The 15,319-nt window shown below is 36.8% G+C and overlaps 1 protein-coding gene across 2 annotated transcripts in view; it reads left to right on the top strand.

Moving 5' to 3' along the window:
• Window positions 1-15,319, top strand: part of pcdh15b (protocadherin-related 15b) — a 225,185-nt gene that overhangs the window by 196,356 nt on the left and 13,510 nt on the right. The window contains exons 28-32 of one of the 2 annotated variants that reach the window (XM_082151481.1): window positions 2,014-2,229; window positions 5,188-5,276; window positions 11,521-11,697; window positions 13,016-13,234; window positions 14,741-14,851. In XM_082151481.1, coding sequence (XP_082007607.1) covers window positions 2,014-2,229; window positions 5,188-5,276; window positions 11,521-11,697; window positions 13,016-13,234; window positions 14,741-14,851 — 812 coding nt within the window. Of the gene's footprint in view, window positions 1-2,013; window positions 2,230-5,187; window positions 5,277-11,520; window positions 11,698-13,015; window positions 14,852-15,319 lie in introns of both variants that reach the window. The other variant, XR_014201008.1, reaches the window with a different exon arrangement.

Genomic DNA, 15,319 nt, shown 5'->3' with positions numbered 1-15,319 from the left:
TCAAACTTTCAGGGAAAATGTTTTAAATAAAGACTAAAAGAGTTGTCGGAAGTTTAATGGTGGCGGCATTGAAGTCATATGACTAGTTTGTCAATTGCTTTTGTTTAGCTTTTTGCTTCTGCTGATTTATTTAGGCTTCAAATTCAAGTTGTGTTCATTTGTGAAGATTATCATGGTGAACAAAACTTGGAGGAATCATAAACTTTTGTTGGTCACAGTTGTTTTTTTGTGTGTTTTTTTTATGTTGCAATAAACCAAAAGTCATTGGAATATGGTAACAGAAACAGATGGAAACAGAGTGATGCTGACTTCAGTTGGCCTACAAAAATACATCATGTAACATATGGGTTAATAGCACAGATTTGATGGTAACTCTTTCGCCCCCTAGAGTGCTGAAGTTCTAGGGATGTCTAAATTGCCAGTGCCTATACAAAGTCGATTCTAAATTAAAATGCTAAAATCATAATGTTAATCAAAAAAACAGTATTGACAAGAAAAATAGAAAAGCACTCACTGCTTTTGGCTGGAAATTAATCATTTTAAGTTTAATTTGAACTTTATTACCAATTCATTTTAATTGTTTAAGTATAATTATCTTTAACATTTGATTACTTTTTTTTATTTATTTTTTTACTTTGTTTACTTGCTTGATAGTGATGTCAAATACCCAGAAAACAAGCACTGTTTACTTCATTAGTTCTAAGAGCATATTAGTTCTTACTGTGGTATCAAAATTGCAATGTATTCAACAGGCATTTCAATTTCTGGCCTCAGAGCTACAGCCTGAAAAAGTTGACCATTTAATTACATCAGTGTTACTCTAATCAGACATGCAGACCACATGCTGCCACTCACACTAGGTTTTACCTCATATGGCTTCACCCTGCCTTAAGTTCATGTGCCGACTATAAGAACACCGGCAGTGATGCTATCAGATGGCTGGCGTCCTACGTTCGTTCAAGGAGACCTTATTAGCCAAGACCCCAGACTGAGTTAAGCCACGCAGCAGAAGTCCAGGGTTTTGTAGGGTCACATTCACTGCGAATACAGATTACCACTCGTCATGGTCTTCTGTTTACTTGTAGAAACATCTGAGATGTGAAGTCCAGCGGGCAAAAAGTCAAATACGCTGCTTGGACATACACAGTCATGCTTTTTGTCCATTTCTCAGGTGTCATGGGAATTGCGTAGGCCACTATGGAATTTTGTTCAAACAGCTCAGGGGCTCGTAGATTGGACTACTTTAATGTACTTTGAAATCCCTCTTTAAATAGATTTGAGGAGAAAAGGGCGAGAAAATTTAAACCGTTCTTTGCTCTGCCAACCCTAAGGACAGGGATTGAAATGCTTTTGCTTTTACGCGTTGTTGTGGAAGCACCTTTTCCGGTTCTCCCTGCATTCATTGTTCCCTCCTGATCTGATAATTAGTTTAAGCAATCCTTCTTAGAAAACATTGCCTTACTGATGTTCTCTGAGTTTAATCTGAGGTTTAAGAACACGAAGAAAGAAACGAAAAGAGACGTTTGTGGAACTACAAACTCAATTTCAAACAGTTTCGGCTCAAGATCTCACCGCAGTGCAGATCGAAGGTTTTCTCCACCGAGTTTAGCCACATTAAGCGACCAATTAAAAGACAGACCTTTTGTTTGCAAGGGACTTTAATCCACACTTACTGTATTTATTGAAACGGGTCTCCCAGGCATATTGGTAAAAGTCTCATTTGTGTTAATGACTCTGCCTGGTCCGGGGCACCCTGCTGCCCGTGGAGCCGCCTGTTTCCCTCTCATGTAAAAAGCCATTATAAATCATTGTCACCGCAGTGGAGTGCTGTAATGCTCATCTGAGACTAGCCAAAGTGACGTTGGTGCTGGGAAATCGGAGCTTGGAGCTCCTCCTAAGGGCCGAAGGTGGAACGGCGTGTGACGGCAGAGGTTGAGCAGCTCTCTGTTGTAGGTGAAAAGTAGCTCATGGCTATTCCTCTCTTTGACATGTCTGCTCTATTGTTTCTGACAGGCTCTGGATAAGGACACAGGGAATTTCAGTGCCATGCTGTACAGGCTGATTATCCCCCCAACTACTGACGGCAAAGACGGCTTTGTTATTGAGCCCTTCACTGGCGTAATTAAGACAGCCATCATGTACAGGAACATGCGGCGCTCCTACTTCAAATTTGACGTGGTTGCTACAGACGACTACGGGGAGGGACTCAGCAGCAGCGCTCAAGTGGTGGTAAGTATGTGATCAGGAAGCATAAAGTTCAGCGTTTTTGTCGTTTTCCATTCAAAAGTCAGATTTGAGAAAGAGCTGGTTCTTTTTAATGAATCACTCAAAAAGATGGTTTGATTGCAAGTCCCTTATTCGCTAAATCAGTCTTAAATGTAACATCTGTCTGGTTGTTCATATGACAACATGTGGTTAAAGATACACATCCAGAGCAGCATTTTGTTTTAATAAATGGTATTTGGATTAGGAAAAAAGACAAATATGTTGCCAAAAATATAATTGTTTTTGTTTAGCATACAGTATTTAGCATAAATTATAACTCTTTCCACGCCAGCGTTTTCTAAAAAATAAATAAAAAGGTGCCAGCCAGCATTTTTGATATTCACAAAACTTCCATTACCCCAAGAAAGTTTTGTTGTATGAATACTGTATGTAAACATTCAATATATCAAGAGAAATAACAGTGTCTCTGCTTTTAAGCAAGACCTATATATATATATATATATATATATATATATATATATATATATATATATATATATATATATATATATATTTGTCTTGCTTAAAATCAGAGACACTGTTCTTTCTCTTATAGGCCTGTGATCGCATTCAAAATAAAAGTTTGTGTTTACATATATGTCTGTGTACTGTGTAGAATTATTTTGTATATATAAATACACACATATATGCTTGTACATATTTAAGAAATATTTGCATGTATATACTGTATTTATATTTATACATAATTGATATTATATTAATATAAATATGTTATATATAAATAACAAATTTTTCTTAAATATATACATGCGTGTGTGTGTGTGTGTGTGTGTGTGTGTGTGTGTGTGTGTGTGTGTGTGTGTGTGTGTGTGTGTGTGTATTTATATATACAAAATAAATATACACAGTACACACATATATATTATGTAAACACAAACTTTTATTTTAGACGCAATTAATCGTTGTACACACACACACACACACACACACACACACACACACACACACACACACACACACACACACACACACACATATATATTTGAATGGGTAAGTTTCATTCAAAAACAGCATATCTTTGTCAAAAATGTAGTTTGCACGATGAGCAAAACATAGATAGATGTAGTCTATCATGTAGATGTAGTCTATAGATGTAGTAGATTGAGTCTATAAACACCCCCAAAGCTTAAATGTGGATAAGCAATCTTCTATCTGATCCTTCTGGTATATAAGCAGATCATCTTCTTTGCTTGTTTTTTGGATCTGGAGATGCTGTATTCTTTCAGAAGCCATATAACCGTAACCATAACCATATAAGCCAGAAAAAGCGGGGAATCATTGTGTCTTAAATTAAGAAAAATCTTGTCAATGGCGAAGAAAGAGAAAGAATTTTAGTATTAAAAGAATCATTAATGGAATTGTAAAGGAACCAGAATCATTAAATGGCATCAGAATCAGGCCGATTGCAGATGAGAAGCAACTCTGCTTTTGCCAGAAGGATAGAAATTATACACTTTGCCTTTAAATACACATTCCCAGGCCAGTTTGAACAGAATGATTCAAGTTTAATGCAGTAATCTGTCCTGAGATGCAATCCATCATCTGATTTTACAGCAGTGGCAACTCCGTTAGCTGATTTTGATTAGAAAAATACAGTCCCTGTAAGCTTGCTTGAAGAACGTCCAAAGCTGATGCCGAAGAGACATCGATTTCTTTGTGGGCAGAGGGGCTCCAGCAGTATTTAAACCCATAAATCAATCTCTCAATAGCTCTCACTATCTTGAACCTGCACTTGGTCTGTGAGTTAAATAAATATGCAGAGATAAGGGTATTTATATAATGTCAGCTAGCCCGCTCCATGTATAGAGCTTGATTTAAATACAGACTAAAGGAATTTATAGGTTACGAGTCCTTAACAGTTCCATTCGTGTTTCTTCTAGTACTTTTGAGGGAGATTCATCACCATTATTACTCATATACATTCGGTAATACTATTTTTGATGACCCACTTACGTTAAGTTTAACTTAATGTCTGAAGTTCACTGCATTCAAAATATCAAACCAATTTTTTTTTCAGTTTTAACAGTACATCAAGTGTATACAGTTGTGACCAAAAGTGATATCCAAAGGGGATATCTGATCAAAGGAACATTAAAACACTAAACTTGGTTAATGTATATCGGACAAAATAATTTAGCAAAAAAAGGCAAACTACATATGAAGAGTTCAGATGCAAAAGCCTCTAAATGTCATCTGAAATTTTCTTATAGAATGATAATTTTTATCAAGCTTGTGTATTTAAGTTCAGTAATTTCACTTAAATTACAATTAATAGGTAATCTTCATTGCCATTTAAGTGAAATTATTGAATTTAAATATACGAGCTTGATAAAAATGATCATTCTATAAGAAAATTTCAGATGGCATTTAGAGGCTTTTGCATCTGAACTCTTCATATCCTTTAGTTTTTAGACTACAAGTTTTTAGTTTACTATGCAAAAAAATGCCTAGAACAACAAAGAGCACACATTGACTACAGCATAATCGGTTATTAATATTCCATTGGTTCTCTCTTTGTTTTGCAAGTGTTCATAATTTCTTTGTATGACAAACTACGACCTACTTAAAGTTCCTTGTTTAATTTTTGTTTATTCATTTTCTTTATAATTTCATAATGTATTTTGTGAAGTCAGACTATGTTTGTACTTACAGTACAAACACATAGACCTGGCATGAATATAACATCTTCTCAGAGTTTCTCTCCTGACATATAAGAATAAAGATTTTTCTTGTCTGTCCGGTCCTGTGAATCAAATAATAACGGGGAAAAGGCTTAATTGCAAGTCTACACCAGTTTCATCAACCAAAGGAGCATCATATATTTGAAACAGTTCAGAACCTTCATGCTACACCATCATTTTCCCTTTTTTAACTAGCGATTATTTTTGTCCTATCACCCAGGTGTCAGTGGTTAACCAGCTGGACATGCAGGTGGTCGTATCCAACGTGTCGCCCACTGTAGTTGAACAGAACAAGGATCAGCTGATTGGGTAACTCGTTCTATACAAACACACTCTTCACCCAGACACACTCCCCAACATAACATTCCGAGCAGCCAGAGAGTGCTTGAAGCTGTAATGTATGCATGAGTACTTGACTCCTGCTGGTGCAGATGTTTATGTTGGTGATCGGTGGGCTGCTTGATTCTGTCAAACCCTCTCAGATAAAAGCAGGACCCACACTGTTTAACATCTGCTTCAAGAGCAGAATTATCAGAAACCCCCCAACCTTCCTCTGTCAGCCATGGGAGTAGCACTTATCATTGATTAAAATGCTTAAAGAAATAGTTCACTTAAAAGTTATGCTTTTATCATTTATTTACTTCATGTTGTCACAAATCAAAATTATTTCCTTTTTAATGAAACATGAACATAAATGGAACATTCCTCTACCCCGCACCCCCAGAATTTTGACGCAGTGAAACTCTATAAAGGTCCCAATATACTAACAGCAATCTTTTTTTTCGTTCTTCACTTAGGGTTAAAAAGAAGTTTGAAATACCTGAGCAGCGGTATGCTATTTTTGAACATCCCGAATATTATGTAATCGCCACTGAGTGGTGGTTTTAAATAGGGCTGCACGATTAATCGAAATGAAACTGCACACGATTTGGCAAAGGCTGTGATTATTTTATATGCCGCTTGTCAGTGAAGTACAGTTCTGTGCTCAGTAGTAAATGTTGCTCCATCTGAAAGCCAGAGGGCGCTCTCGCGCAAACACGGCAAATATGCCCCGCAGAAGAAGATAACACGTCATTCCAGGAAATCCCCATGGGCATCATACTAGCTGTAGCTGAATAAACAGAAGATTGAAACGCTTTGATTTATTAAATGTTGTCTTTTGTAGGACGAAAGGTTCATAAATGCTTCTCATGTTTGGAAAGATGTTTGACGCGTGTTGTTTTTTCGAATGCACGTCAAAAGCGACTCAAACTCTCAGAGCTTTCAGATGGAGCAGCATTTACTTCTGATCACAGAGCCATACGTCACTGACAAGCTGCACATAAAAAATAATCACAGCCTTTGCATACTATGCCGATTTGGCATAGTAAGCCAAATCGGTTTAAGCGCCATTTCATGTTAATTGGTATTAATCATGCAGCCCTAGTTTAAAGGGTCATGAAACCCCCCTCTTTCAGCTCAAGTCTAGCTCACAATCTTTTTGAAAAATGCAACTCAATTGGGCGTGGTGGCTGTGAGAAGAAGGGAGGGGAGTGGGTGTGGTATGGAACGGCAGGGAATAGGGGAGGGGGGGAAACTGTCATCGCCAGTGGCCCATGCATATCGACTGTCACTAAAAATCAGTGGTAAAACGTGAGGAAATGCTAGATTTTTTTATAGCTGGCAAAGTTAAAGTCTAATGAAATACACTGACACCTTATTTTTGTCCTTTCAAAAGTAACTGAATGCCCTGCTACCTATATTAGCCTACAGTCATTTTAATTGTATTTAAAACATATAAATGTACATGTATATGTATAATTATATCATTATAAAATATATATTTGTTTATATACACACTATAAATGCATATATTTGAAAATAATACATTTTCCGGAAAAAAAAGAAAAAAAAAGAAAGAAAAAAAACGTTCCGTACATAGCCTAGATCTACGCGCTCCCTAAACCCACATAATAAAGATGGACAGTGACATAAAAATTTGCACAAATTAAGCATACTTTCCATACAACTGAGGTATTATCGAAATATCTCAATTTTAATAACGAGTGATTATTTAACAAAAGGCATGTAAAACGGTCAGGGTTACATTTTAGACACACACACACACATCTGAAGCGATAGAAAAGTCGAAGCTGGTAGCATCGCGGGGAAAGATGCACTGGAACTTTTGCACCACGAAAACAAACGCACGTCCCATCATTGCCTGTCTCATCTACTACGCGATATCACAGTTTGACATGTCTGTCATTGGAAAGTTCCACGTGGTGTCATGAATAATTAAGAGCAAGTGTCTTCTCATTGGATAATAAAACTCAGTCATGAATAATTATGAGACACCGATGAGTCATCAAAGTACTATAGTGCTGGACACGATGAAGATTTTAAACCCGGAAGATGAAAATAGCGGAAAAAAAATTAAATGTTACCATTTTCCCCCTACTATTAAATCTAACAGATGCTAACATTGTCTTCAATGGTGTTCAACACACATAACTCTCAGAAATCTCAGAAAATTTGGTTTAGGGTTTCATGACCCTTTAAAAGTATTTACCAGCCAGAGTAAACTCCCCACAACGAACCTCCTCTAAACAAACTTTATTTTGGCATTATTTTGTTTGAAATAAAACTGCACCAGTTTGTCCTCCTATTTCGTTTGAAATACATCAGGGTCTTAAAACTGTGTCACCTATCGACGGCTCTGGACTACATTAGCTGTATATGCACTTTATTCCAAGTTTTCTGATGCCATACATTAGCATTGTGAAATTTAAGTAGCTATTTACTGAAAATCGCAGCTGCAGCTTTGTGTTTATTTATATTCAAATGTGAAATATGAAAATTATTTCATCTGTGATGCCAAACATGATTAATTATCGTGTGGCATAACCAATCATGAACGGCAGTTGAATTTGTAAAATTTGAGATTTTCTTTACTGAATAACAACTTCAATTTCAGTCCCTTTCTCATGCAAATTTTGAATCAGATCAAGAATCAATCAAGTGTGCACAAGGAATTTGGTATGGTTTCCGGAAGCTCTAGGTACTTGCATGCATATACACAAGAGAACAGAGAGAAAGAAATAAAGAAGAAAAACGTAGCATAATATACATCTAAAAATATTAAACAAGTAGAATTTAAGTAGATTTAAGTAGATTAATGAAGACAAAATATAGAGAATCAATCATTTAAACCACTGTTATCATACTTTTAGGATGTTGTTATGGCATTTTGGTGGTCAACAGCACCCATCTCCATTTATCTTCATCATATGGAAAAGAGCAGCATGAACTTTTTTTTTAATATCTCCTTGTGTTTCACAGGAGGAAATTCGGTAACACTTTATTTTGATGGTCCCTTTTAGACATTCTGTTGACTATAGTAACATTGCACCAACATGTCAACTAACTCTCATTAGAGTATTAGTAGAATATAGGTAGACTTAGACTGTCTGCTTAATATCTGCTTAATAAGACTTTATTTTGATGATCCCCTTTAGACATTCTACTAACTATAAGTATATTTGCAAGTGCATGTCAGGTTATTCTAGTGAATAAGTTAACCTAACCCTTATTCTACTAACCCTACCCCTGCTCCTAACAGTCTACTAATACTCTGAGAGTTAGTTGACATGTAGTTGCAATGTTACTTGTCTAAAGGGGATCATCAAAATAAGGTGTAACTGGAAATTCTTTTGGTTCTGGAACGACAAAAAGATGAGAGTATTCATTTTCACATAGACAGGAAAGTGCTGAGATAGTGCAGTGCAAATATGAAGACATAAACACATCTTTATATTCCTAGTATATACACAGACACTAATACACATTTTCTGCCTCAGGTGATATAACTCACAGCCCGAGTTTTCTCAAACCTCCTCATCATCTCTTGTCAGGCTGTTTCCTCAGAAAACCCGCTCCTTGTTCCTTTAGAGTCATCATTCCAGCCTCTGTTCTTTTTTGTCCCATGTTCTTATTTCCCCTCGGCAGCTGTGAAGGGGATATCGGAGGCGCTGCTGGTAATTGGCTGAGCAGGGCTGGGTGCTCTGAGATGTGAGCTGAGGGGTAATAAAGGCACCTATTGGGAGACAAGGACACCAGCTTTGAAGCAACGCTGTCTTACACAGCTCATTTCAGCCCTTGCTTTGTATTTGTCCTCCGCGCACCTCTGCGTTCAAAACAGCTCCCGTTCAGCCTGATAAACATGGATAATATAGGGGTTTGTTGCTTTTGGTTTAGTTTTAGGCAGTGTAATTGTTGCTCTTGTGCAATTGTTCCTGTTTTATTTATCCAGTTACGGTGATTACTGCAATTAGTGTTTGTTGTGCATGTTTGTAATTGTGTGGAAGTTGATTGTCAGTTTATTTTCTCTGATATATGCCCACCAGTGATGCGCGGGTTGATCCGAAATGAGCGGGTGCCTGCGGTCACCCGCGGTTACCCGCGGTTACGAGTCATCCAAAAATATTTTTAATGATATTCGGGTCGCGGTCGGTCGGGTCGTTTGAAATAAAGATGCCAATTAAACCTTTGTAATTTATATAGTAGTATAGAGAGCATAAGCGGAGTGGAGCGGTGAGAATCTTCGCTCATCGCTCACGGAACTGTCCACCCCTCCGCTCCCCCGCTCATCAGGCCGCTCCGCTCATTATCGCTCGATCAGCGCTCAACGCAGTTTGATCCGCGCTCCACTCAAATCGCCCCCCGCTCGCTCCAAAAAGGGGAAAAAAATCTACATGTAGCCTATATCACTGTAGCTTAGACCACAGCCTTACCTCCTAAAGAACTAATGAGCAACAACAACATTTTTCAAATAGAAATGTTTTATTTCAAATGACAAATTAGGCCTATGTAAGAAGGAATATAGCCTACACCAAGTCCTGTAAAATTAAACGAATGAATGGGCCTAATAATATGAATAACAATTATATAAACAAAAATATAGCCTACATAAAAATTTTTAAAGTAAATTTACTATTAGGCCAGAATTTTGATAAGTTAACTTTTGTGCAACGCGCACGATTAAAATTTAAATGCGCTTATATCCATTGTACACACAAACTGCTGTAAAATAAAACGAATAAATGGGCCTAATAATATAAATAAAATTTATATAAACAAAAATATAAAATAAATATACATAAACGTTTTAAAAGTAGGCCTAGGCTAAATTAACTATTAGGACAACATTCTTATAACTGAACTTGTGCGCAGCGCGCAGGATTAAAATTTAAATGGGCTTGTATCAATTGTTTGCATTTTACGCTGTATTTAATTTAGGCTACACTTTAAGTTACCGTATTCAATTTGCTAACCTTTTGCTTTCTTCCCAGCGTGTTCACATATCACACTGCATGTTTTCGAGAGATGTGTCTTTTAAGATTCCAAAATTAATCTTTAGGCCTACTGACTGAAACGATGTCGTTTTCTTCTACCACATAATAGTTAGTTTTACACCTGTATGACTTCTTATTTTCCTTTTTGAAGTAGCCTACTTTTTGAACTCCATTATTGAGCCGAGTTTTGACTGAAAATAGAATCCATCTTGCAGTCATCAACAGTAGACTGAGTCAGGCTTGACTGAGCATGCTTCAGAATCTTGGTGTGCGCGGAGCGGGAAATAGGGCGACGCTCCATCCTTTTAAAAATGCCGCTCTGCGTTCTGTCCAAGATCCGCCCGCTTGCTCCCGCTCCACTCCGCTCACATGCAATTTTCTATGAAATACATAGGCCTACACTTTATTGGCTGAATAACTGGCGCGAAGATGACGCACGAGCTCAGTCTGCAGGTAGAGATGGAGGCGGCAAGAGAAAAGGTGAAGACTGGGGAGTGGAAGCTCCGCAAATACACAAACAGAAAGAGCAAAGTTGCCGAAATAATGAAAGATAATGACCAAAGTGCTGGCTTTGTCATGTGTATTTCTTGCTATGCATTTACTAGCCTACTTTTAAAAAATGCGGGTCAGGAAGCGGGTCGGGTACAATATTTTCTTTCTTTTTTTTTTCGGTCCGAGTTGCGGGCGGGTTAGTTGAAAACGTCGGTCGGGTCCGGGTTGTTTATACATTGACCCGCGCATCACTGATGCCCACCAATTAATGGCTTAGGGGCTCTCAAATTAGCACAGAAAAAAAATTATGCAGACCCTCTCATTTTTTTCTTTTTCTTTTTTTTCCACAATGAGTTTTATTTTGTGTTCAGTTTGTTATTTGTTCTCATTTACAGACCAAGTTTGTGGTTTTGAAGTCCATATGCAGTATTCTTTAAATTGTGTACCCTGTGCCAGTCCAACATCTTTGGCTCTTTTCTTTTCTTTTCTTTTCTTTTCTTTTCTTTTCTTTTCTTTTCTTTTCTTTTCTTTTCTTTTCTTTTCTTTTCTTTTCTTTTGTTGACACGCCCTGTGTAAAAATGGTTTTCTTTACTGGGCTGTTTGTGTAGAGCTTTCCTTTACTAGGCCTATAAATGAATAGACTGTCGCAAAATATTAAATGGAACATCTTTGGTATGTCAAGAGGTTCTGTTGTAGATCTCTCATCTTCTGTCTGTCTCTTAATTCAGGATTTTAGAGCGCTACGTCCAGGACCAGATCCCAGGAGCTAAAGTAGTCGTGGAATCAATCGGGCCTCGGCGTTTTGGTGAGGGTTATGAACAGGAGGACTACTCCAAATCTGACCTGATGGTTTACGCAATTGACCCTCTAACCAACAGAGCTCTCTCAAGACAGGAGCTTTTCAAGTAAGTGCATCCAATTTACCCAACTTATAACTGTATCGTTTTTCATACTCCCAATACGCTGTTTTCGTGTAATTGAACGGCCAAAACGCATAAAAAGTTTTCAGTTTTTAGTTGAAAATGGTGTCGGTCCCCTGACTTTTCCCTGTAACTTGTGCGACTAACTGTTTGAGACATATCTACCCTTCATACACTCTTAAAAATAATGGTTCTTTATTGCCAATTGATTGTTCCATAAAGAACCTTTAACATCCATGGAATCATTCCATTGTACAAAAGGTTGTTCATTGTGGAAAAAGGTTCCTTAGCTATTTTATGTTCTGCGTACAAATAAAAAGGTTAGTTTGCTGAAAGGTTCTTTGGGCAACCAAAAATGGTCCGTCTATGGCATCGCTGCGGAAAAAACCTTTTGGAACCTTTATTTTTAAGATTGATACTGTGAGACTGTGTCTGTGTGGCTTTTATTATTTACATGGATTAATGTGAAAATGCAGAGCGCTACACATCTAAAAAATGCCACAACAATGTTGTTGGTGCATCAAGTGGACATGTTTTGGATTTGAAAAATTTAACACCATGTATAAAAATACTCCCGCAGTTGTGTCCCGATATTGTGTTCTGTTACTGGAGGTGGAAATATGACTTCACTGATGTCTAACTTATTCATTTGTTATGAATAATCATTTATTTTGTGTTGCGTCAATCAGGTTCCACAATAACTTTGATATAAAATTGCTTATAGCTTGATTTAAGAGGCCATCCATCCCTAGCCATTAGTTAGTCTTACGACGTGCATTTTATGTTTGCCCATTTTTTTTATCCAAGCAGCACGATAAAGCAGATGGAGTGTGTGTTTATGTTTGTTTAGACATTTTCTCATTTTTCATAAAAATGAGACTTGTGGTTAAATCCTTAGCCATATTGTCTGTCTTGTCACAGTAATTATCCTGCTCAGACAGCACTGTTTCTAACGCTTGTACAGGCAAATCGTGAATTGTAGGCTGTGGAATGCACTTTAAAACCCTTTAGTTCTAATATAGACAACATTTATTTTATCAACGTTTTGTTTAGCTGTCTGCAATGTGAATGATATTTAGAAATTGTAGACATTACATTGCATTTAAACAAAAAAATGGGCACATATTTGAGAACTTTATTATAAAAGTTAATTTTAAATACGTTTGCTTAGTCATTCACTTATTGTCTAAAAAGCAAGTGAAATCTCTCTTGCCAGATTTATGTTGCTTGCACTGCAGAACTAATCGAATAGCATATTCAAGGCCACATACCGGTACGTGACTGTTCGTTTGGTTTTCTCCAGGTTTTTAGATGGAAAGTTATTGGATATCAATAAGGAGTTCCAGCCCTACCTAGGTCGCGGAGGACGCATTCTGGAGATCCGCACACCGGATGTGGTGGAGAGCGTAAAGAAGGCGGTTCAGTCTGTTGGATACACTGAAGGAGCACTGCTGGCCCTGGCCGTCATCATCATCATGTGCTGTATCCCAGCCATTCTCATCGTCATCATCACCTACCGACAGTGAGTGTCACCACTATAGTCCAGTACACCTTAAAGCTCAAATCCAAATCCCCAAAAATGTCCTTTAATAATAATGTTTAGTAAAATTAGCCATCAGACAATTCATCTGTTGTAATTCTTTGCCTTTTTTCTAGTTTAACAGAAATGTTATGTTGCTTTCATGCCCTGTGTGGGAATACGGGTGAATCAGTGGAAAGACTGCTCAGACCGAAGGTTTCTCCACTTAGCAAATAATAAATAAATAAATAAAAAATGTAAAGTTCATTAAGTTAGAAACATTTTGTGTTAAGCAGGCAGCTTCCCTCCGCTGGGATTTCAGTGCAACATTTCCGTGTACACACATTTTTCCTTTTTCACAATGGTAACACCTTTGAGAACTGCCTGGTCTTGTGTTTATTCGGTGTGAAAGAAGATTAATTAAGGCCATGAGAGGTAAATATGAGAAAACCGTATGTAGTTGATGAGTTTTACATGTTGTGCCAGCTGAGCCAGTGCCATATGGCAGACCTGACGATGAGATTCAGGAATGAAATGACAGGATCTGAGCTAGAGATATAAGGATCATTCTAGAATCATTGATGGTTTAGTTCGGGATGAAGATAATTCATACTTATTGGAATCAGAGAGCAGATGTATTAATTGTGTGGCTGAAATCCACCATACATTTTTGCAGTGCCGTTACTGATACTGCTGTGCAATAAGTGTCATTGTCTAATATATCTCTTTTTTCTTCTTTTCACAATGCACCAATTTCAGATTCAAAGAGTAAGTATTGTACAGAGACATGTATGTGTTATGATATGTTGGTTATATATCCTAAACATTTCCCTCTCTCAAGCATTAATAAATTCAGTGGTTCTCAAATGATATTGCTTCAAGACCCAGATTTTACATTGGAAATATAATAGCAAAAACCAAATAGCAACCCAACACTACCTAAATAGCTTGTCGTACAAAAGTCAATGATACAACAACAAAAATCAACAACAGTGAAATGTATTAACATAAAAAATATATTTTGAGTGTTTGGTTTCTAAATGTCTCTTGAATTTTAATGTGTATGCTCTTGAATTCACTGCAAAAATACAAATGATGTTTATCCTCATTGCAACCCGTATTTAATGTAGTGTGGGATTTATTTATTTATTTATTTTATTTTTAAAGGACGAGGGCATATCATGCCCATGGTGTTTGCCAAAATATGACTAGCTTAGATACATTTTAGCCAAAATACCATTTTAATTAACAACTTTTGGCTTTAAAAAAAAAGTATTTTTATTGTGCACTCCTAACTATACAAGATTATATGCTTAGTTGCATTTTATTATTTACATAGCATTGTTTATTATTATTATTATTATTATTATTATATTGCTGTCTCTGACCCACAATTTGAGAACCACTGATCTATTTAGAAACTCCAAAATAGCTAAATGTCCAGAGAATATTTCATTATATAAGACAATGCTTTTATTTTGCTCAACTTGTTGACTTCATTATCTAAAGACGGCAGGCAGAATGTGCAAAAACAGCCAGGATCCAAATGGCGCTTCCCACTGGCAAATCTGGAGGTGCTGCCACCAACAATCTGTATGAAGAACTCGGCGACAGCACTATGTAAGTTTTATATCTTCAGAACTTTACTTGTCAATGTCTCCAAACACTGACGATATAAATAGTCTTAAAAAGTTTTTAAAAATGTCTGTTTATGACTATAAATTAAGTTTGAAAAAAAGTAACCATATTGCCATTTTTAAACAAGAAAGCATCTTGTTTAAATTATAATTTAGAGTTGTACGATTAGAACAAGAACTTCATTTTGAGTAAATGGAAATTTTTGTTTGGTTGTTAAGATGCTCTGGGTGCAGTATTTCTAATTAATAAACATATGAATTAACATAACCTGATTGTATGGCTAAGCAAAGCTTGGGCTAGGGCTTCTGTTGATGGTGTTCCAGGTTGGGGTGATGGTCCCAAGCTCATAAGGTTTCAAAAAAAGTTATAATATACAGCTTCCCGTCTTGTTTGGTGTGTTTGTAGTCATCATTTCATAGAATATTACAGGATGGTTTGGTGGAATATCAA

The sequence above is a fragment of the Leuciscus leuciscus genome, assembly GCF_965113295.1.
Source record: "Leuciscus leuciscus genome assembly, chromosome: 21".
In the NCBI taxonomy this organism is placed as follows: domain Eukaryota; kingdom Metazoa; phylum Chordata; class Actinopteri; order Cypriniformes; family Leuciscidae; genus Leuciscus; species Leuciscus leuciscus.
This window is presented reverse-complemented; position numbering and strand designations above follow the sequence as displayed.